Source organism: Phalacrocorax carbo, chromosome 7 (assembly GCF_963921805.1).
Source record: "Phalacrocorax carbo chromosome 7, bPhaCar2.1, whole genome shotgun sequence".
Lineage (NCBI taxonomy): Eukaryota > Metazoa > Chordata > Aves > Suliformes > Phalacrocoracidae > Phalacrocorax > Phalacrocorax carbo.
In genome coordinates, this window is record NC_087519.1 from 15153062 (window position 1) to 15174560 (window position 21499).

At 36.1% G+C, this 21499-nt stretch overlaps 1 protein-coding gene across 3 annotated transcripts in view; it reads left to right on the plus strand.

Moving 5' to 3' along the window:
• Positions 1 to 21499, plus strand: part of UNC13C (unc-13 homolog C) — a 238485-nt gene that overhangs the window by 168123 nt on the left and 48863 nt on the right. For all 3 annotated transcript variants that reach the window (XM_064456441.1, XM_064456442.1, XM_064456443.1), the window contains 5 exons: positions 1623 to 1708; positions 15952 to 16078; positions 17070 to 17166; positions 17620 to 17763; positions 18762 to 18839. In XM_064456441.1, the coding sequence (XP_064312511.1) occupies positions 1623 to 1708; positions 15952 to 16078; positions 17070 to 17166; positions 17620 to 17763; positions 18762 to 18839 (532 nt within the window). The remainder of the gene's footprint in view (positions 1 to 1622; positions 1709 to 15951; positions 16079 to 17069; positions 17167 to 17619; positions 17764 to 18761; positions 18840 to 21499) is intronic.

The following is a 21499-nucleotide window of genomic DNA, read 5'->3' on the forward strand; positions in this document are numbered from 1 at the left end:
ATGTATTTTTTTCAGGCTCAGCCTTGCATTCTGGCCAGCTTTGCATGATGGACAAAAGACAGTATCAATATTAAATCAACTTTTAAATATTTCATCAGAGCAACATGGTTCATGGTTCATAGTTCAAGTGTGGTGCTAAGAGAGCACTCAGACTGGGCTGGAGGTGAAGAAATTAAGACAGTTAGAATACATTTGAGCTTTTGAACAACAATTAATTTTATGTTAACAGACTTAATACCAAGATCTTTAATTGAGCTGCATTAACATAATGAAGGCATATTAGTGATCTGAGCTAGCAATTGTTTCATATTAAAGTGACAAGAGCTAATGAGCTGTTTAAGTACTTTCTTTTTGCAGGTATGATCAAGGTCAAATATGTCCCTGGAAAGAATATATTACTTAGGTTATATTGCTATCACCTTAAAGTTGCACATCATTCTCATTCTTTTTTTGGCAATAAGAACTTCAAAGATTCTTATATTTTTACAAAAATTATTACAGAATATTATCTGAATTTTATTAGTGCTTCAATAAAAGGTCAAAATACTTTGGATCAAGTTCTCTGCTCGTGTAACGTAGTGTAATAAACGCAAAACAAAAGCCACACAGCTCTGTGTGTTTCCTCATTAATATGGCCTTTGATGATTTTATGTATTTGTGGTGAACTGCAGTGTATTCCTATGACTCTCACTGCACTGCTGTAGTATAAACAACTGTTTTACCCTTCAGAGGTTTTGTGCAGCACTCCTGCTCTTTAGCTGCATGACCTGCTTTGGTCTACTTCTGTGCCTTGAGAACTGCTCATATTAATGTCGGTCCCACACCTGCAGTAAGGACAGACTTTTTTTTAAAAAAAAAAAAAAAGGACAGACAAACAGCTCTCTTGAAATATGATGTGAAATATACAGTATCTGTCACAAAAATGTCAGGTCTTGCTAGTACTTAACAGTGAAGATGGTAACTGAAAGATTAAAGCTTTTCTTTTACATAGAATAAGAAGCAGCTGATATCTATGAAAAAGTTGTGGAAAAGTACTTACTGTATAATAGCAAAAAAATATCTAAAAAGGACTGTTTTTCAAAGATGACATGAAGCATAAGACCAAAACCAAAAGTTTTAATCAAAAGTAAGCATTTTTCTACCTTTTGTATTCTTTCCTGTTTTATCCATATTTCAAGATGTCTTCAAACAGTGCATTGGATTCAACTAGTATAAACCAATATAGCTTCACAGACAACTTCATGGTTTTCCAATGTAATAAGGGAACTAAGGAAACCCTGTAGCTGCTAAACATCTGGGCCAACAGTTTCAGGTTTTTCATAAGTCATCTGATTTGTCTGAAGTTGAGGAGTTATCTGCAAGATAGATGGGTGTTTCTTGATTTAAAAAGTCATGTGAGGGATTTGGTGCAACATTCAACTAATTGCTTAGTTAGGCCCCTGACATTACACTAAGGGACATTTTTATCTGAAGATTGGATAGTTCATATAATTGTACAAAATACAAAATACAGTCAGTGCATACTGGGGGAATTATTTTGTGGAAATGTTTATCTTTCTACTGTGCAGCTGTAAGCATAATTTCTACCGGTGGGTGAACTGATGTAATGTGGTTGATTGCAGATTCCCTCAAGAGCTGAACATGGGAAAAATCAGTGCCGAAATCATGTGGACTCTGTTTGCCCAGGACATGAAATATGCTCTGGAAGGTAATTAGAACAAACTATCAATTATGCTAGAGAGTTCACCAAGACTGGTTGCCACTGCAAATCACACCTGGCATCAGATTTTCGTGGGTGGTAAGAGTTTTCTGACATACTTGTTTAAGGTGTTTCATAGGTTAGTGAGAAAAAAGCACTGTAAAGGAAAAAAATCATTTCACTGCGACTGTATGAAGTTCTGTGGAAGAAGGAGACAAAAGAACTGTAACTTGAAACACAACTTTATATTACCTAAATCTGACAAAATCGGCAACGTCCAAAGAACCACAAACATGCTTGCTAGAGAACACCGTAGGCGTTCCATTTTTTCTTACTAGCTGAATATTGCTACCTTGCCCATAAGAAACATTTACAGAATGAAGTTATGGAGAAAACACACACAGATAATTAAACCTTTTTGTGTTCAAAAGGCAGGCTGTAGTCATTCTAATTCCAACAGAGTCAAATGCAGTTTCCTTTTATTCTTTAAGATAGTACTGTGGTTAACCATAGGTAAAATATAATTTCTTTTCTCTGTAGCAGATAATCTCCAACTAATGGTTTCACACCCACTGATTAAACTACGGTTATTGCACAAAACCAAGTAAAAATACCTGCACGAAACATTTTTTAAAAATACTGAAGAGAAGGAATAAAGGAAATAGTCTTAATTAATGATAGAAATATTGCCAGCCCATATACATGTATTCACATGAATTTTTAGATCACTATTAAAGTCATTATTCTTGAAAATAAGTTCTGCAAACTCTCCCTAACTTGTATTTATTTCTGCAGAACAAAAAATGGTGATATTAGCTGATATTCACTGATTTTCTTTACCTATTAAATAGATTTCAGGTTTAAATGTGAGAGAAATGCAAGGGTATCTTAGTTTCCATCTGACATCAAGAGCATAGCTAAGATGAATTGGCAACTAAATGTATCAAACCTGAATTTGATCAGTAAACTAGTTTTTTGCATGGCAGGATAAGTAATAAAATGCATTCTGTTGGTCTTGTACATATACAACCTTTACAGAATTTCTCTCCATAAAGGAAAAAAAATAGGTTAAAAAAAAAGTAAAGAAAAGGTATATCAGAAACCAATTTATAATATAAAGCAGTCGGTGCAGTTTATAATCTCATGGTCAACCCAATAGGATGTGAAAGAAATTATAATATAGAGGACTGTTTTTTAAAAACAAAATAACATTTTTCTCATCCTTTTATAAAAAACTGTTATTCAGGGAAACAAAGGGTTTGTAGTGCTAACCAATTGTTTTTTACTTCCACATTAGCAGAAACAGCTAATTGTGATTTTTAGGTAAGCAGAACTCACATTGTCTTTGATCAGCCCTGCTACTAACTACAGAGCCAGTCTGCCAGTGGTGAAAGTAAGAATGAGGTTGGATTTCAACAACAATGCAACTTGACAGGCATAAAGGATTAAAAAAAATGACTATTTGAAGAGTAATTTCTGTATTATTTGCTCCTGAATGTCTAATGTGATAATATCTGTGTGGTGGTACATTGATGATACTGTAGAATTTTGTGATGATAAAGAAAAAAAAGTGAGTGACTGGAATGGCTATTAATAGAAGAATTGTTCACCTGCTGTTGTGCTACTTTATTTTTTTAATTATATCATTTGAATGTGGAATTTGCACACTAAGCACAGCAGGTTTAAAAAATAGGAAGAAAGGAAGGAATGAATTACAGGGGCAGTGATTATAACATGTAGAATGACAACAGAAGAAATCAAATCTAAGATGTGGGCGGAAGAGATGTTTAAACTACTATTTGAAGGTGATGTTCTATACTCACGTCAGAGTGAATCAGAAATACAGGTTTGAGAAAGCCTATGTCAGGAGATCATCCTCTGAGAGTGACTAATGAAGCCAAAAGATACCAAGAGCTTAGAAGCATGAAGACCAAATCAAAGCCACTATTTTGGATTAGAACGTATTCCTGATTACATCCATGAGAACAACCTTGTATGTGGAGAGGCTGTAAATCAGAAACAAGTATTGGAAGATGGCTGTTCTGCAATTCAGTGTTGTGATTGCACTTATAGATAGCTAACACAGACTAATAAGAATTTCTAATGGCCTTTATATTGTCATGCTTTCATAATTTTGAATGTACAGTTATGCTCTGCACACACACATCCCTGAGCACCGCAGTGCTTGTAGTGTTTTAGCCATGGAACTATAAACATTTTTTACTGCAACAAGATAACTTGCAAAAGATAATTCATTCTATTTGCTAAGTAAAGCGTACTGATCACTCAACAGGCAGCTTCAGATCAAGCGGTGGTTTGTTTCTTGGTTGTAAAGAATAGAACAGAAGCCCTTGAGGAAGAGTTAATTTTACAATGTACAAATTGTGGATGGCTGGGCTGTATCAGGACTTTAAAGCAAATATTAATGTTAATATCCTAATTCTGCAGAGAGAGATAAGTGGACTCATTAGGAGGCACTCGTCTTTCTCTGCCTATTCCAAACCAGACCCCGCGTATGGTTTCACCTCTGTGTTGCTGTGGATACTGTCTTTCTGAGGAGAGTAAATGCCATTTTTGTCATTAGAAATTCAGTCATTCCCAGAATCAGTAGTGAAACAGTTCCTGTGTACAAATAATAATTAAAGGAGATTGGAATTACTCATAAATTAGAAATATACATAATTTTGCCTTCTATGGTTTCATTCCTAAACAGGAACTTCAATTAATCTAGTCACAAAGTATAGATCAGCATGCTATTTCTCTCTCCATTATAATTTTATAAATTATAATTCCTTCCATGGATATTCTACAAACTGAGTTTGATTCTCCAGTTGTTACTTGCAATAAAATTTTTTGCTTCGAATTCTACAAGATTAGGACCAAGCCCATAAATATGGTCACACTCAATCCTCATGGTTTTAATGGAGTTCATTAAAATGCATTGCATTCTGCCAAGCCAGTCTTGCCTTCCAAGTTATTAACATAGGCTACCATCTGTTCATATGTAGTGTCGAGGGCTGTGATTGCAATCTTTTCCTGGTTCAACTTAGTATTAATCTCCTGAAGCAGCATCTTTTGTGTTATAAAGTTGATTCCTTTCAGCATCCAATAAAGAAGCAATGAAATAGTTCAACATCGTTTGCAAAAGGATTGCTGATGTGATAAAAAGATTAAATTAGGTCATCCAAGATCCTGTTTCTGGTTTTTCCCACCTTATGTGTATTCCCAGAAATACCCAGCCACTCTCATCAGCTTACATTCAGGAAATGAATGTCACAACTCCATTCTCTAACAGAAGGCCAATATTGGAACATCCAGTTTACACTCCTTATTCCTGAGAGCAGTTCAGAATGGCTGTTCAGGCCACATCCTCTCACTGTACAGCTGAATGCCTCCTATGTCTGCTCAGGGGATGTATGGAGCTGCTGCTGCTGCTGGGGAGATTTGCTGCTCTTCAGGAGTGCTGCCTACCTCCTTTGCAATAGGAGCCAATAGCCCCTGTAAGCCAGGCACCAGCAGCCATTACATCCCTCTGCCTTGTCTTCTCCCTTGGTTTTTGCCCAGGATAGTCTAGCTAGGAGGTTGCTGTTGTGACATGGAGAAGATAGAGAGAACAGCAGCTTCCATAGCAGTGGCCTTTTGCTACAGAAGAGTATATTGGCTGCATGTCACTGTGAATACCAAGGCAGTGTATTTGCATATGACAGGGTAGATGGCTGTTGTTGGAGGAAACAGTTCACTTTGTGGGTGAGGGAGGAAAGGACATCCCAAAGCCCATTTCAAGTCTCCACAGCTGCTGAGATCAGGGCTACATTGTGCCAAGCTGACGTGCCTTCAAACAAAACTGTACTAAAATCTGGTATTGAGTTCCTCATTTCATTCTAGATTTTCTTCCATTTTAAATTAATAGTAATGCTTAGCCTTTGCATAGTATTAAAAGTTTTATGTAAGCTTTAACAAATTAAGGTCACACCGGTTCAAATTTTTTTCTGATCTAAGGAGCTTGGGATTGTTTTCATGTATAGATTTTGCATGAAGGTATCACATGTTTCTCTTTGAGAACTCACTTTATTAGATTTGGTCCTTTCTTTTTTTTCTTCTTTGCAGGTTGTTCATGAAGCAAAAACGATTTGCATAATAGATTATACACTACTGTTTGGCATTTAGTTTACACAAACATATCCAAGCTTATAGGGTGGTAATATTTTTGTACTGTGTGGTCCTCAACTTATTCTGTATTTATGGTACAAACAAATGAGAACAGAGAGAGAATTCCAGCAGCAGTGCAAGTGATTTGTTACTGACTTCATTTAGTAAGAAGCCTTTTCCTTTCCAAGCATAATGATGTGGTGGTTAAAAAATTATGAGAGAGTAATGCGCTGAAATTAGACAATTACAAGAGTATCTTTTACTCTATGTCCTCAGAAATATCTTTTTCAGATCTTTCATATCTCTAACTTTTGAATATGTCAGATCAAATGTCCAAAGCTATCCAGTCTGTTAGAAAGAGAACATTCTAATTGCTCTTATTATCATAATTAATTCTGGTAGTGGCCAGAAATCAAGGCCAGGATCAGAATTCATCAGAAATTAATTAGCTGCTGTGCAAATACAGCAATAAACAGTCTCGATCCTGCACAGCCAAGATTCTGAAGTGTCAGGCCTTATAAAAATAGAAGAACAAGAAAGTCATTGCACCATTTTATGTATTTAATGCAGGTTTTCTTTTTAAGTTTGCTGTTGTCCTCAATGCATAAGCAGACATCATCTTACTGTTTTTCTGACAGATTCCTCTTTCACAACAGGAACTGATAAAGTGATTTGAAAAAGAAGAGGCAAGTCTGTGAGTTGATGGTGAGCACAGAGACAGCATAGAAAAAAAAAAAAAACAAAAAAGCTAATGCTGCCCAGAGAAAAGTCACGCCATTTGGTGGCAGATTTCAAGTCTATTTTCACTACAACTCTACAATCTACAAAGTTCCCCTTAAGACAGAACATAGCCTTGGCTTAGGGGGAGACCACAGAGCAGACCTGGGGAGGTGGGGCTAAGGTTACGGACGAGAGATCAGGGCAGCATCCACCAGAACGCAAGGTTTCATCAGGGTATGAAAATACGTAACCTTTTTATTTTAGTGGATCTTGTTCTTCATTCACACATTTCAGCAAATGTATTCCTTCCTCATTTTTCCAGAGACCTGAGGAATAGACATATGTAGTCTCATGGGGGATTCAGAGAGACTGTAAAGGCAAAGACAAGGAGATTATGGTTGGGGTTAATAATAAACTTTCCTTTGGTAGATAATCAATAAGATTAAATGTGACATGATTGGAGGAAGAGGGGAGTTAGAAATGTTCTTTGGTCAGCCTAACAAACAGTGATGTTAATAACAGCAGTTACATGCAGTAATGTACTGGATGGCTGAGCTTTTTGAGTATGAGAATCCAGCTGAGTACCTACCACATGTAAGACAGAGATCCCCAGGCTTGCCTAAAAAGTACTGTAGCCATACCAAATGGCACTATTTTGTTGAAGTTAATTAGACCCACTAATTAAGGCAGTTAAAGTGGACGGAACTGTTCCCAGGAGCTAAGTTAATATTTCTTCACAGCATCATATTGTGCTATATCGGTGTGTCATCTCACTTAGAACTATGTCAGAGATCTCTAGTACGGCATGACCTTATACCACGGGGCATGCCCACTATATCATTTGGTCATTCCCTAACCCATTTTCTTTGATTTTACATACTGAACCATAATCAGAACAATAAGTACTACGGAGTGTTTATACTGCAGTGCAATTCTACAGAAACCTGAATCAGAGCTTCCTTCTGATTGTAGGTGTATTTGTGGTGCCAGATGTTACTACAAAAATTGTAGCACACCAGTGAATATCTGACTTCATTATTTAGTCTTAAAGCTGTCGCTCAATAATAGCAGTGTATGGTGCCCCATATATTTAATAATGAAAGTTCTGGCCTTATTTAATATTCTTTTAATGACTGAATATTAATCTTGTTCTGAAACATTGTTATTAGCTCTTAGCCAGTCAGTCACTGATTGTAAAACGTTTGTATATAAACTCTTCCAGCGTTCCCTAACTGTGAGCACAATTTTGCTAGTCAACTTATACTAGTACTACCATGGTAGATAGACTATTAGATGTAAATGAGCCCTACATTGATTAATAATTAGGGGTTATTTATAGCATACATGGCCCTGTCCTTTCCACAAACCAAGTAAGGGAGAAGCGTTCTGTTCAGCTAAAGGGGCTATATATCACGTACAGGAGCAGGAAGAGAGCTCTCTCTTATACCAAGGGGCAATCAAGACTTCTTCTGTAGTTTATTAGGTAGCTCAGCCCAGAAGAATAATTTGCTGCTTGTTTATTCTTGTCCTTGATTACTGTTCTTCACCAGTAAGATGATACAACTTCATTGCAACTCACTTTTTTTTTTTTTACAAAAATTTGAGTTATGTCTTCTGTCTGAAATAATTTTATGGCTGGGGAAAAAAAAAAAAGACATCAATCAAAATTGTGACCTTGTCCCCACAGAAAGTCACTTAAACCACCTGCATTGTTTAGTGCAGTTCTGCACCTGCTGGTTGGAGAAAAGGTTCATCCTTTTTCTCCTACAGGATATTCCCCTAACACACCCATGTAGTCCAGCAGCTAAGGCTTGTGTTTTCCTGTCCTATTTCTTGAGGGTTTTATTCTCCTTATCTCTGTTAGAGTGCAGCTGCATAACGCTCACAGTGTAGGAGTGGAACTGAGCCGCTGCTTCACTTCATGAATCCTGTGAGATAATCACCCTGTAAATCCACTTATATTTTGGATTTCTTTCCTTTTAGAGACAGTAACCAATGACAGCTTTCTTAAAACAAAATATTTTTATCAACTAGAATAAAACATTTGAATAAAAGAAAATTTAAAATAACAAGCAACCTGCATGCTATTTTAATCCTGCCTGTTCTTAAACTTCATGCTAAGGCACTTTGTAAAAGCTTTCCTCATACAGCAAACGACTGTTCTTCTCCCAACTTGTGTTTTGTTAAGTTCAAGACTCAGTCTTTTACTTTCAGGACTTTTTCACATATGGAATTTCACTAGTGTCTTCTCCTATAGGTACACAGGTAAATTTCACCTTACAGGCAGGGGCATTAGTTCTAAACTAAACATTTGACACTGGTCCCAGCAGCCCCAGGAGAATAGGATAAATCCATTAAAACTGCTTGTTTCCACATGAACTTTTAGTAAGTCTTAAGTGCAGTTTGCTGGGTAAAAATTAGAGAACACCTCTGTGTTTTTGCCTTTCTTCCTGCTTTACAGGCAGATCCAGATACAACACAGGTAATTATTAAAGCACAGCCTCACATTTATCTTGCTGCCTGATTATTCCTGTTTTGTACTTCATTCTACCAATTGTTTATAAAATGCCTATTTGGTAATATTTTATGCTCACTTGGCACTCTTGTGACAAAGAGCAGAGAATCAAGTCTAAATGTTTTCTTCATGGAAAGAAACGTTCTTAAAAAATGAAGCAATAAGTAAATGAAAGTAACCTGTCATAAAAATAACCCTGAAGATGCAAAGCTGAGTATTCAGCAGTTAAGAGCCAGTACAATGAAGGCTGCCTTTATTCTCTTTTCCCTCCCAGATTCAAGCATTACAATATAGCATTTAATTATGTGATAACACATTTCCAAGAAGTAGTGGTTTCCAAGAAGCCTGTATATTCTTTCTTTATTTTGCTATTTTTATACATATTAGAGATCTATGAAAGCCAAAGTCAATGTAAACTTGATCTATATACCAACATTACTTTTCCTCTTTTATTACTTTCTGATAATGTGATTACTTCGAATAAACATTGAAACTTCAGTAGGAAGTATTTGAAACTTCCATCGTATTCTTCAGAATATGATGGGATCTAGTCATTATCACAGATCTCATATCAGATAGGATGGACCATTTCTTCTGCTCCATTCATAGCCTGCATTTCCTTAGGCTCTCCATGGTCAATTCAGGTACAAAGCAAGAATTCCACTAACAGTAAAAAAGCACAATTCAGATTATTTCAGTCCTTGGAAGCAAGTGCTTATTTCCTTCTGTAATCAATAGTAGCCGTGTATATCCAAACACAGAATTTTGTCTTGGAGCATTTGTTCTTTGAATATTATTGATCTGTTTAGCTCTCATGGTACATAAATCTCACTCTGCTGTTATATTAAAGGGTAAAAGCCATACTGAGGTTGATCTTATTAAATTATTTTATGTACTGACATTTTTCTTTGTCTTAGTTGCAAGCAGGACAAAGCAAGTTTATGCTTAATCCAGCTGCATGTCTTGCATCTGAAGTTGTTCTGTCAGTGATATACCCATCCACTTTTCTGGAACTTTTCTGGAAGTATTTGGCTGCGAAGTAGTAATGGATGAGAATAATATGCTAAATTTTCAATAAGGAGTCAAAAAAGTAACTCAGTAATGTTAAGAAGATATCAAAGTTATTTTGCCTAAAGTAATTCGAAATGTTTAGGCAATATAATATAACACACTAGGTAAAAAATGGCAAATGCAAAGTTTTGTAGTCAAAAATAGTGTTGTTTGCAGCAGATTTGCACATCCCTTATGATATTATATGTTGCGTCTCTTAGATGCACTGGTATTTCATGCCCTTGAAGTTCCCATAAGCAGTTTACCTCTCCCAGAAAGTAAGGTACAGCTCTGCCTTTTCAGATGCTAAGCGGGTGGCCTTGAACTCGCTTGTACCTGCTGAGAAACCTGAACCAAGCAGAGCACTCTGAGCAAATGGCCTCTCACTTTGAGAGCTCTTCCTTGAATATAAAGGGCAATGTCATATCAGCTTTTAAAGTGTAATGTATTAAGTCAAAGAATGATTAGCCCACTTCCAATGCAGGCAAGACAAAAAAGAATAGTAAGTCCATCTTTTTCTTACAATTCTGAATGAGACAGTCTGCCTTCCTTCCCTGGTGTCTGTTCAGTGAGGAAATATGACTTTCTGGTTAAGAAATCTTTGAACAAGATCTACACTGCCTTTCATAATTCATGTATGTAAATCAAGTAAATTTCAAGTAAATCAAGTAAATTCACTTGATCTCTTCATACCTTGGTTTCCCATTTGTAAAATAATAATCAGAGATGTTCAAGGTGTAATCCATTATGTTTGCAAACTGCTCAAAGATATTTTGATGAAAATTTCCAAGCAAATGTAGACAAAAGATTTTAAAACACTTTTTAAAAGGACAATTAGAGGTTTTTTTACATGTAAGTGCAACGCAAAAGAGGAAGTAATGACAGAATTTTTTCAGTTTTCAGTTTATTATTACATACAGTAATAAAAGCCCTTTCAGAAAGACCAGTAGTATTTCACATTCTCAAAATCAATGTGAATTACACATAATTATCAATTAGTTGTGCCCTGCTGTGTATTTCAGTTAATAACCAGTGACTTCCATTGCCTTTAGCAAAGTACAAGAACCCTGCAATGAGATGTCTAGTAGAATGTAATGTTTCCTTCTAAATTGGTTATGAACTTTGAGTTCACATTTTTCTTCATTTGTGGCCTGATCCAATATGTTACATTCAATTAGAGTCTTCCAGTTCATTTCAGCAGTACAGGGATTAAGTCTAGAGCACTATAAGCATAATACCCACATTAAAAGAGGCAATGGCATAGCAACCAACTCCTGTCCTGTAAGGAAATTGCACTGGGATCAAGTAACCAAAACATAGGTCCATCATATTGGTTTAATGTTTCCACAGTGACTCAGAGGAAGGAAACCCAATTTATACTCTGTCAATAGACTTCCTCATAGGACTTCCTGAAGAGTTCTTCTGCTACTAACCATACTTAGTTTGTGCCATGCATATACTTCCTATTTACAGGAATGAAAGTTTGGAAATAGCAGGTTTTCTGAAACAGCACTTCTGAAAGAAATAGACAAAATATGCAGCTGGTAGTCTTTAGAATGTCTAGTAAGTAATTATTGCAAATAATATGGAATTATGTCACAATGTTTGAATATAGCATCTGAGTTTTGATGAGAATTTTGCAGTTAATCCAAACACAATTGCCTTATACTTAGTCTCAATCATTTCCATTTTAATTAAATGTAATGGAATAGCATGTATGCAACAGTCAAACCAACTGATTGTGATATAATTTGCTAACAGAAATATTCTTTGTAGTAGTTATCTATCTCTGAAATATTATCTTTAGAGCCTGGAAATTGGACAAGCTTTTTTTTTTTGTTGTTAGATATTAATATATATTTACATATATCTTATCAATTTGTTCATTTTTACAGACAACTTTCCTTCTTGCAGTTCTTCTTCATAAGGATTTTAAATATTTTTTAAAACCACCTCAAGCAGTTTAACTGTATGTTAAAAAAAAACAGTGGCCAGGAAACTGCTGTAGAAAAGAAAATTTGCTTTCAGCTTTTGTACCCAAATAAGGGAAAATTACAGTTGAACAAAATATCAGATTGATTAGCTGAATATTTAAAATGTTTATCTTTTATGATAGACCTTTTGTGAAGGTTGTTAGATTACCCTTTTTCCTTTTTCAGCAACTAATAATTATCAAAATGACATAGATACTCAGAGTGATGTTATGATCTCAAGGTTAAAGGAAAAAGTGTTCTGTAGTGAACTGGATTCTATTCTAGTTTGTTAAATGGCATTATGTCTTTAGTGTAATGTAGAAGGTTTTGTTTAATAAGTCATCATTATTACTTTATTGATAAGGTACTATGACACTACAAGCATCAGACTAAAATGTAATAGTTGTATTGCAGCTTCTTTTCACTTGCAGCCTTAATAAAATCTTCTCAGCTTTCTTTAGCAATTGCTGGGAAATGAGCAAGAAATCAAACAGGATTCCAAAGTATTGCTCTTTGGTCACAGGCCTGTAAGGAAAGTACCTGGGATTATAGTCCTTCCTACAGTGTCTTTTTATACATTATTCTGTAAAGAACAATTGTCTGCAATTAGTTTATTTGCTAGAGAGTGTCACCAGGTCAGTGGCTGATTTCATCACACACCAAACACTTTTGCATATACTAATGCATTCTACATAATAGACTTTTTTTAAAAAAAATCTCTTCTTTCTTGGTTACACAAACAGCACCAGAGCAGAAGACTTTTTTTTTTCCCCTCAGTGCTTCTGCTTACTGGAACTCTTCTTAAAGGTGTCACTCTAACTGTAATTTGTACCACTGAGATGGGATGACTTTTCATACAGTTTTCATTGTGTTTGTAGTTACAATACCTACCAATGGAAACTATATGTGCATTAGAGCACTACCCCATCAGAGACATTAAAGAAACCCCACAGTGTAATCAATACTGTAAAAAAAGATGTTCTTACTGCAACTGAAATAGATAAAAGCACCTAAAGTTCCCCATACAAACAGATTACAGTTTACAGATTTTACAAGTTAGAGAAAACTTATCATGATTTCTTCATTGATTCATGATAGGGTAATATAGACTAATGTGCCATTATCACTAATGGGAACTGCAAATGTCCATGTTACGAAACTCAGGAGATTAATTGCTGCTTATAAAAATTTGCCCCCACTACAAAGAAAGTTTCATAAAAGTAGCAGCACAAAAAAAAGACTTATAATATTACGTTTAGTGTACTGGAGATTCTGTTTATCTAGAATCAATTATGAGAAAGGTCTAGTATTTCCATCATAATCTCTTCTGGGCACATTTGCACAGCATACAATTGGCAGGTTTACTTTGAGGCTGACTCAGTATTATAATAATTTTGCAAAGGAAGGGTGAACTTTTTTAGAAGGAGTTGTATTGTGCAGCTACTACATCTGTCTTCCAGAAAGTCTAAAATGGATATATCTGTATAGGAAAATACGGTGCCAACATTCCTTCCAGAAAACAAAGACACAGATCGCCAGACTGCATCATGTATCCTGTGTTGTCTCACATTTGCATTAAGTTGTGCAAGATTTTCAGAAATTAAGAAAGCAATCCATGTGTCTTAATCTAAATTTAGTGTGCCTACAGTGATATTCTTATGCTTTCTTACAGAAATCCATGGTTACTGTGGATAAACCCATTTAATATCACCCAGTTAAAATTGTCATGGGTTGATTCATATGAACACCTGTTTTCTCCATTCTTTGGTTTATATAAACTGAAGAGGTAATATGCATGGATAGAAAATTACTTTATAGGTCATGTGAAGTATTTTCTGATGTTCTCATAGGTTAATATTAGGAATTGAGGATGCATTTTCCACTTATACCTAGCTACAAGTAATACCCTAGGAGACTCCTGAAATATGTTTTCTAAAGCATAATAGCCTGGAGAAAAAAAAACTCAGTTATTCATTAATTACTTTTGTGCTCATTTCTAATGTGTCATTATTTAGATCTTAACTTAAAAGTGAAAATATAAATGAATGGTATTGTGTAAGTTGTACCCTCCTGGACAAGTTTGCCTGTCATTGGCAGCAGCTCATTTCTAAAATTGAAATAAGCATTTGCTTGGTTTGTGATACCATAACAAATATTCTGAAGTTGCATAGTATAACCTAATAACCCATTCATGCAACACTTGAATGAAAAAATGCTATTCATTTCAGAATTTCCACTCTATTGGGATGCTATATAAGACAGATTTTCTTTAATAATGACTTAAGCAGTAGATGTGCACTGAGTCTGACAGCAACAAGATAATTGTTCTCAGTCAAAGACTGGTATCACTTTTAAAAACTACCTCTTACTGAGCAAATATCTGGTCTTCTAGCTGTTTACAATAATAGATTGTGGAAAAGATCCTACCAGAATTAAAAAAAAAAAAAAGATTCCTCAGTTCTCTAGAAAGTAAGACCCATGAGAGTAAGCATACATGTTTCTCTGTGGTTCTATTTAAGGATAGTAACCAACTATACTAGTTAGGAACAATTTGTAGTACTCTCAAGTAGTAATTGGGCATGAACAAATGCAACATTTGGACAGAAACTGATTTACTGATTTTTCTGGAGTATGATGAAAAGGTGCTGAAGGTGAAAATGCTAACACAATGCTAAAAAGGCAATAAAAGCCCACAGGGACACTTCATAGGCTGATTCCCACAGAACTTAGTAATTCACTGCATAATCTGCTTCTGAAACATTTATTTCTTATACAGCATGGTGATATTTCTAGAGTGCCGATTTGATATAATAATAAAAGTAAAAATTTCCTGTTAGTGTACCTGGTCAGATCTGAGAAACACAGAATGTGTATTTCATACTGCATTTGCACTGATGGAGAACTGAGTGGTATATTCATGTGTGCGCATGACAGAGGATGGGATGCTCCCACTGTTACATATATCATATAAAAATTATATATATAATGAGGTTCACATGCAAATACTATGAAAAATTTGTGTAATGCTATGTTATGATGAAGCAGAAGGAAGGAGTAACAAGGACGTTTTAAAGAGGTGAGTTCTTAATACATACTATTTACACAAGAATGTCATTCCTGCTAAGCATCTGTATTAGGTCACTTGTTAAGGGAGCTGGGAAAAGAGATTAGTCTTTTGCTTAAGGAACCACGTTTTCATGGTTACAGGTGGCTCCGTGACTCCTGCCATCCATGGCCATCTGCATATCCATTATGTTGAAAACAGAAGGACACTGAGAAGGTGGAGAAACCCATTTGAAAAACTTCAGAAATACCTTATTAAACCAGTTTTTCTACTTGTGCCATGTGTAAATCCAATGGCTGTAGAGCTGCAGAGTTGTTGTTTCTTTCTTTTTCTTAACTATATGTGATAAATGCAGCCCATTTACCAGTGTAGGTTTCACAGATTCATATAGGACTGGCATTTATAGTTGTTACTTCATTTGGCTACTACACAGCTATAGTTGTCTTTTCTAACTTGACACCTGACACAGCTTCTTAACCATTTTGTAACAACCAAAGAAAAATCTAAAGAACAGGAAGTCAGCAAGTTTGTGGGTTTTCTCACTGCAGTGAAGAGAGTTGAAAAGCCTAACTTGTGGTCTGGTCTTTGTTTTTGTTTTCCTAAGGGTACTCAGAACCTGAAGATTGAAACTGTGGGTACTGCTACCTCTAAAAAAATCAAACCAATTGTGCTTTGAAATGCAAGTACTGTATTATTACATCACTAGTGCATTGAGGTACAGGAATGTTATTTATTGTTAGAATGCTATTAAATGCTTTTATTTCAAATCATTCTATTACAGAACATGAAAAGCAGCGGTTATGCAAAAGCACAGATTATATGAATTTGCACTTCAAAGTGAAATGGTTTTATAATGAATATGTGCGAGAACTCTCTGCTTTCAAGGATGCAGTCCCTGAATACTCTCTGTAAGTCGTGTATAGGGAAGTCTATAGTTTGGGCTTGGTGCAAGGTTTATTTTGGTCAAATATTTACGCTCAAGTTTGTGCAAGATCTCAAGGAGCATAGCACTGACAACTCTTTACTTTTTGCTGTTCCTCCTCTTTAATTCTTCATTCTAGCAAATGAAATAGTGCAGGTATTAAAAGTGTTATTAGCTATTTCATAGGACTCTTCAACCAACTGTTGTAAATGCAGCTCTTAATAGATGACAAAATACTTTTGTCAGAAAATGCCTGAGGAATGTATGAAATGTGGGAACAGCAGCAGTATTAGTTACAGGCCCCTGCATTTGGTTCATTCCCGAATTTGGATAAAGCTACAATGCTAACGGGTATACTGTTGAAAACATTCTTACTGCGCTGGGTTAATATTCAGCTGCTGTTTTCATTTTCACCTTTTCTCCTGCAATTGATACATTCAATCCTGTCCTTTTATATGAGCTATCCTTCATCTCATTCCTTAATCTTCTGTAAGTCTCCTGATTTGTGAGATGGTTTGGGGCCTAATATTGCTTTAATTTTTTTTTAAACAAACTAAAGAAAAATAAAGCACAGATGATGTATTATTAAAGCAAAGTTTTCTCCAAGTTATTTCACATACAAATAAAAAAATGAATGTTAGTAAAGAACCAATATTGATAAAGACACATTTTAAAATAGAAAAAATGTGCAGAATATAATCCCCTGCAAAACATGGATGCATTTCTCTGATGGCTACTGCTAATTTTGCATCAATGGGGTAGACCAGTTAAAGTATTGTGAAACTGAGGCCTGAACAACATTTTGGTAGTCACAGTGTCTTTGGTGACAAAAATTTCCCAGGATGATAGACTTTTTATCAACTAGAACAGATGTGAAGACACAGGGTACCAAATTGCTGGTTAGTATGGCATCTGTCCTCCCAGGATCTTTATGAAATGTACTTACTTTTCTTTACAAAATTGTTTTTAATTTTCAGGTGGTTTGAGCCATTTGTCATGCAGTGGCTGGATGAAAATGAGGATGTCTCAATGGAATTTCTTCATGGAGCACTAGAAAGAGACAAAAAAGATGGGGTGAGCCTTTACCTTTTAAAGAAAAGAATAAAGAAGGTATTAAGACAGTTATTTAGCACTGCAAAACCAGAAGTATGTTTGGTCTCACATTATCCTTGTTAGACCTCACAAGATAGAACAGTCCTTAGAAGATAACCATATGGACAAGTTCCTGCCCTAATTCCATCTGCCTAAATTCCTCATAGACTTCAGTCTATGCTTTCTCTAAACTCTGATGTGATACTGATGTCATGAAAAAGAATTTTGGTTTTATTTTTAAGAGGTTTGAAAGTAGTACAATGTGAAAAGGCACATTTCTCGGTATTATCAGTGAGACCTCTTTTTAATTCATTTTTTATTTATTTTTGTGACTCTTCTATGACTTCTTTTAGGAAGAATTTCAAGGGTAAGTAAATCAGTAAATATAGGTTTGATCTCTAACAAGCATGAAATTATTTAAATGTTTCTCTCCAGTTTCAGCAAACATCAGATCATGCCCTCTTCTCTTGTTCTGTGGTTGATGTCTTCACACAGCTCAGTCAAAGCTTTGAGATTATTAGGAAACTGGAGTGTCCTAATCCAGAAGCACTGTCTCATTTAATGAGAAGATTTTCAAAGGTAAATTAAAATCAGTGCATCTCACCTAAGCTTCAGAGGGAGTGCCATTGTGTTGCCACGTACTTAAAAGCTAATTCCAATGTTGTTTAGAATCACTCTTCTATCTCTCACTGGGATCCTTAGAAAGACATGCTGTCTGTGCTTTATGACTGTTTTTCATCTACTTTGTCAAAATTATTTACCACTTTGAGAAGTACTATTCCCTCTGAGATTTCATATTTATGTTTTTTATACAATCGTTATTCTTTCTAAACACTGATTACAGTTCCATTAATGGAGCAATTCAGTGAAATGTAATTATTTAATCAGTCAGTGCAAGGGAAGGAAAAATTCAAGGTATTGCAATAAAGCATTGTCAGTTGAAGCCCTAAAGTTGTAGTTCTTATTCACCTGTTGTTTGATAAACTCAACTTTGTTAGGCCAGCTTTCTATTTGGATTGTAACATTTCCTCACAGGCTTTAGATTTCCATTACACTCCTGATGGCTTTTAAAAAGTTTGCATTTACATTGACTTCTGTTCTTCAATTGCAAGTTTTCCATTTCTAAATAAAGTTCTTATTTACATGATTATTGTAAGGTAAGATCATATTGCCAGGCTTTGGACAGTGCTCCCTTCGTCTTATTTTTCCATTATATTTTTAATCTATGCATTGTCATCCTAGAGAATTTTTTGAACTGGCTACTGTTCCATTAAGTATATAGCACATTGTAAGGAATAGAGCTCTCAATGCTTCTCAAAAACAGTATGACTAAAATTAAACTATCTCTGCTATTTAAAATTACTTTGCATTCAGAACATCCACAATTATCTGTTGTGCAGGAATTTGAAAATATGATCATAGGATTGTTTATGTAATGTCTAAAAAACCCTATACACTAAATGTGTAAGCAACTGTAAAAATCTATCATCAATATAAATCTCCTTTTTTGAGGTTTTTTATTATTTTTATTTTACATTATGAAATTTACTATTTAAAAGATTTTTCTCCTCTCCTAGACTATCAACAAAGTGCTTCTTCAGTATGCTGCAATTATTTCAAATTACTTCAGCTCATGTTGTGATAAAGAAAATGTGGTGAGTAAAAAGCTGAATTTTGCTTCTGCCTCAGAAATTACCTTTCAATGACTTATTGTACTTCTGCAAATTGTAATCACTTTTGTGAATGAGAAAAAGCATGAATGGAGGAAGGGATTTTTGCTTTGCTTTATTTGGAATCATAGAATCGTTAAGTTTGGAAAAGACCTCGAGGATCATCAAGTCCATCTGTCAGTCCAACACTACCATGTCTCCTAAACCATGTCCTGACGTGCCAAGTCTACGTGTCTTTTAAATATTTCCAGAGATGGAGACTCTACCACCTCTCTGGGCAGCCTGTTCCAATGCCCAACCACTCTTTCAGTGAAGAAATTTTTCCTAATATCCAATCTAAACCCCCCCGATGCAGCTTGAAGACATTTCCTCTCATTCTAGCTCTAGTAACTTGGGAGAAGAGACCAACACACCCACCTCACTACACTCTTCTCTCAAGTAGTTGTAGAGAGCAATATGGTCTCCGCTCAGCCTCCTCTTCTCCAGACTGAACAACCCCCGTTCCCTCAACCTCTCGTCTTAAGACCTGCTCTCCAGACCCTTCACCAGCTTCGTTGCCCTTCTCTGGACATGCTCCAGCAACTCAATGTCCTCCTTGTACTGAGGGGCCCAAAACTGAACACAGTAGTCAAGGTGTGGCCTCAATCAGTGCCCAGTACGGGGACACGATCACTGCCCTGCTCCTGCTGGCCACAATATTCCTGATACAAGCCAGGATGCTGTTCACCACCTTGGCCACCTGGGCACGCTGCTGGCTCATATTCAGCTGGCTGTCAAACAGCACCTCCAGGTCCTTCTCCACCAGGCAGGTTTCCAGCCAGTCTTCCCCAAGCCTGTAGCATTGGGTGGGGTTGTTGTGATCAAAGTGCAGGACCTGGCACTTTGCCTTGTTAAACCTCATAAAATTGACCTCAGCCCATCAATCCAGTCTGTCCAGGTCCCTCTGTAGAGTCTTCCTACCCTCGAGCAGATCAACTCTCCCACTCAACTTGGTGTCACCTGCAAACTTGCTGAGGGTGTGCTTGAACCCCTCATCCAGCTCATTGATAAAGATATTAAACAAGACTGGCCTCAAAACTGAGCCCTGGGGAACAACACTCGTGACTGGCCGCCAGATGGGTTTAGCTCCATCCACCACACCTCTCTGGGCTCGGCCATCCATCCAGTTTTTTACCCAGCAAAGAGTACACCTGTCCAAGCCATGAGCTGCCAGCTTCTCTAGGAGGATGCTGTGGGAGACAGTGTCAAAGGCTTTGCTAAAGTCCAGGTAGACAACAACCACAGCCTTTCCCTCATCCACTGGGTGCGTCACCTGGTCATAGAAGTAGATCCAGTTGGTAAGATGACCAGAAAACACTCCCTGGGTAACAGCCTTACACAATGGTGAATATGGTGAATATATCTTCATCTCTTTAAAAAAAAAAAAAAATTTGTCTGAGATTTCATTTTGCATTGGCTAGCTTCTCTTTGTCAATTTATTCATTAGAGAGTTTATAAGATCATTTTTCCCTGTGCAGGGAGTGTGTGCAGACTTTTCTGCTACTACCATTCACTCGCTGTGCTTTATCCATGCAGCAGTGAAAAGAAAATCATGCTATTTTGTTGCCTCGCTGCTTACAAGAAAATCCCTAATGAAGGACCAGGTTGCCATGGACTCAGAAATAACTGAGATATGGACGCTAAAGGTGTGGTTAAGCAAATGAAGACATTATGAATAGGTTAACATGACCAAGGAAAACGATTTTTGTAAACTGACTTTTCAGTGTCATTGATAATCAAAGTTACTACTCCCAAGGCAGGCAACATTTAGCACTATTTAGTAGTATGTTGTACAGATGTATCAGTCTACAATTAAATAAATAATTGCAACACCATCCTCATACTATTAATCTTTAAAAATACGGCCCTTATTTAGCTCATATACAGATCTCAGTTATATTTGTCACATCCCTGTGCATGGCTCGAGGACACGCTCATTCTTGCAGTGCTCCCTGTAGCATGAGACAGTGACATAATCTAGAGGTCAGCATCATACACAATAATAGAATTCCAAAAGACATCTATTTTGCATCTGTTGCATCTAAATATCAATTATTGGTAGTTCTTACGAGCAACATTGCAAAAGACTAGAATTATTAATTCTTCGGGGCACAGATACATTTGCTAGGAGAGACTTATACCATCCTGTTCCTCTATACAATTTTGTCTAAAACAGAATTAATAAATAGAAATAGCAAACTCAAAACTTTATTGTAAAGTAGAAGTTTCATATACAAGCTTTTACAGAGGAGCGACTTTTATTTATATAGATGTGTCATGTCTCAGATTTTACTTCCCACTTCAGATATTTCAGCTTTGAAGCCCTTTGCAGCAAACACATTGGAAGGACTCACTTTACTAGATATCCACACATCTTTTCAGCACCAGGCCAAGTTTGGCAATCATTGTGTATGGAGAATCAGTCTTATAGCTGTAGAAACACTAGAAAGCATGCGAATAGAATAGAATAGAATAGAATAGAATAGAATAGAATAGAATAGAATAGAATAGAATATTTCATTTGGAAGGGACCTACACAATCATCTAATCCAACTGCCTGACCGCTTCAGGGTTGATGAAAAGTTAAAGCATGTGGTTAAGGGCAT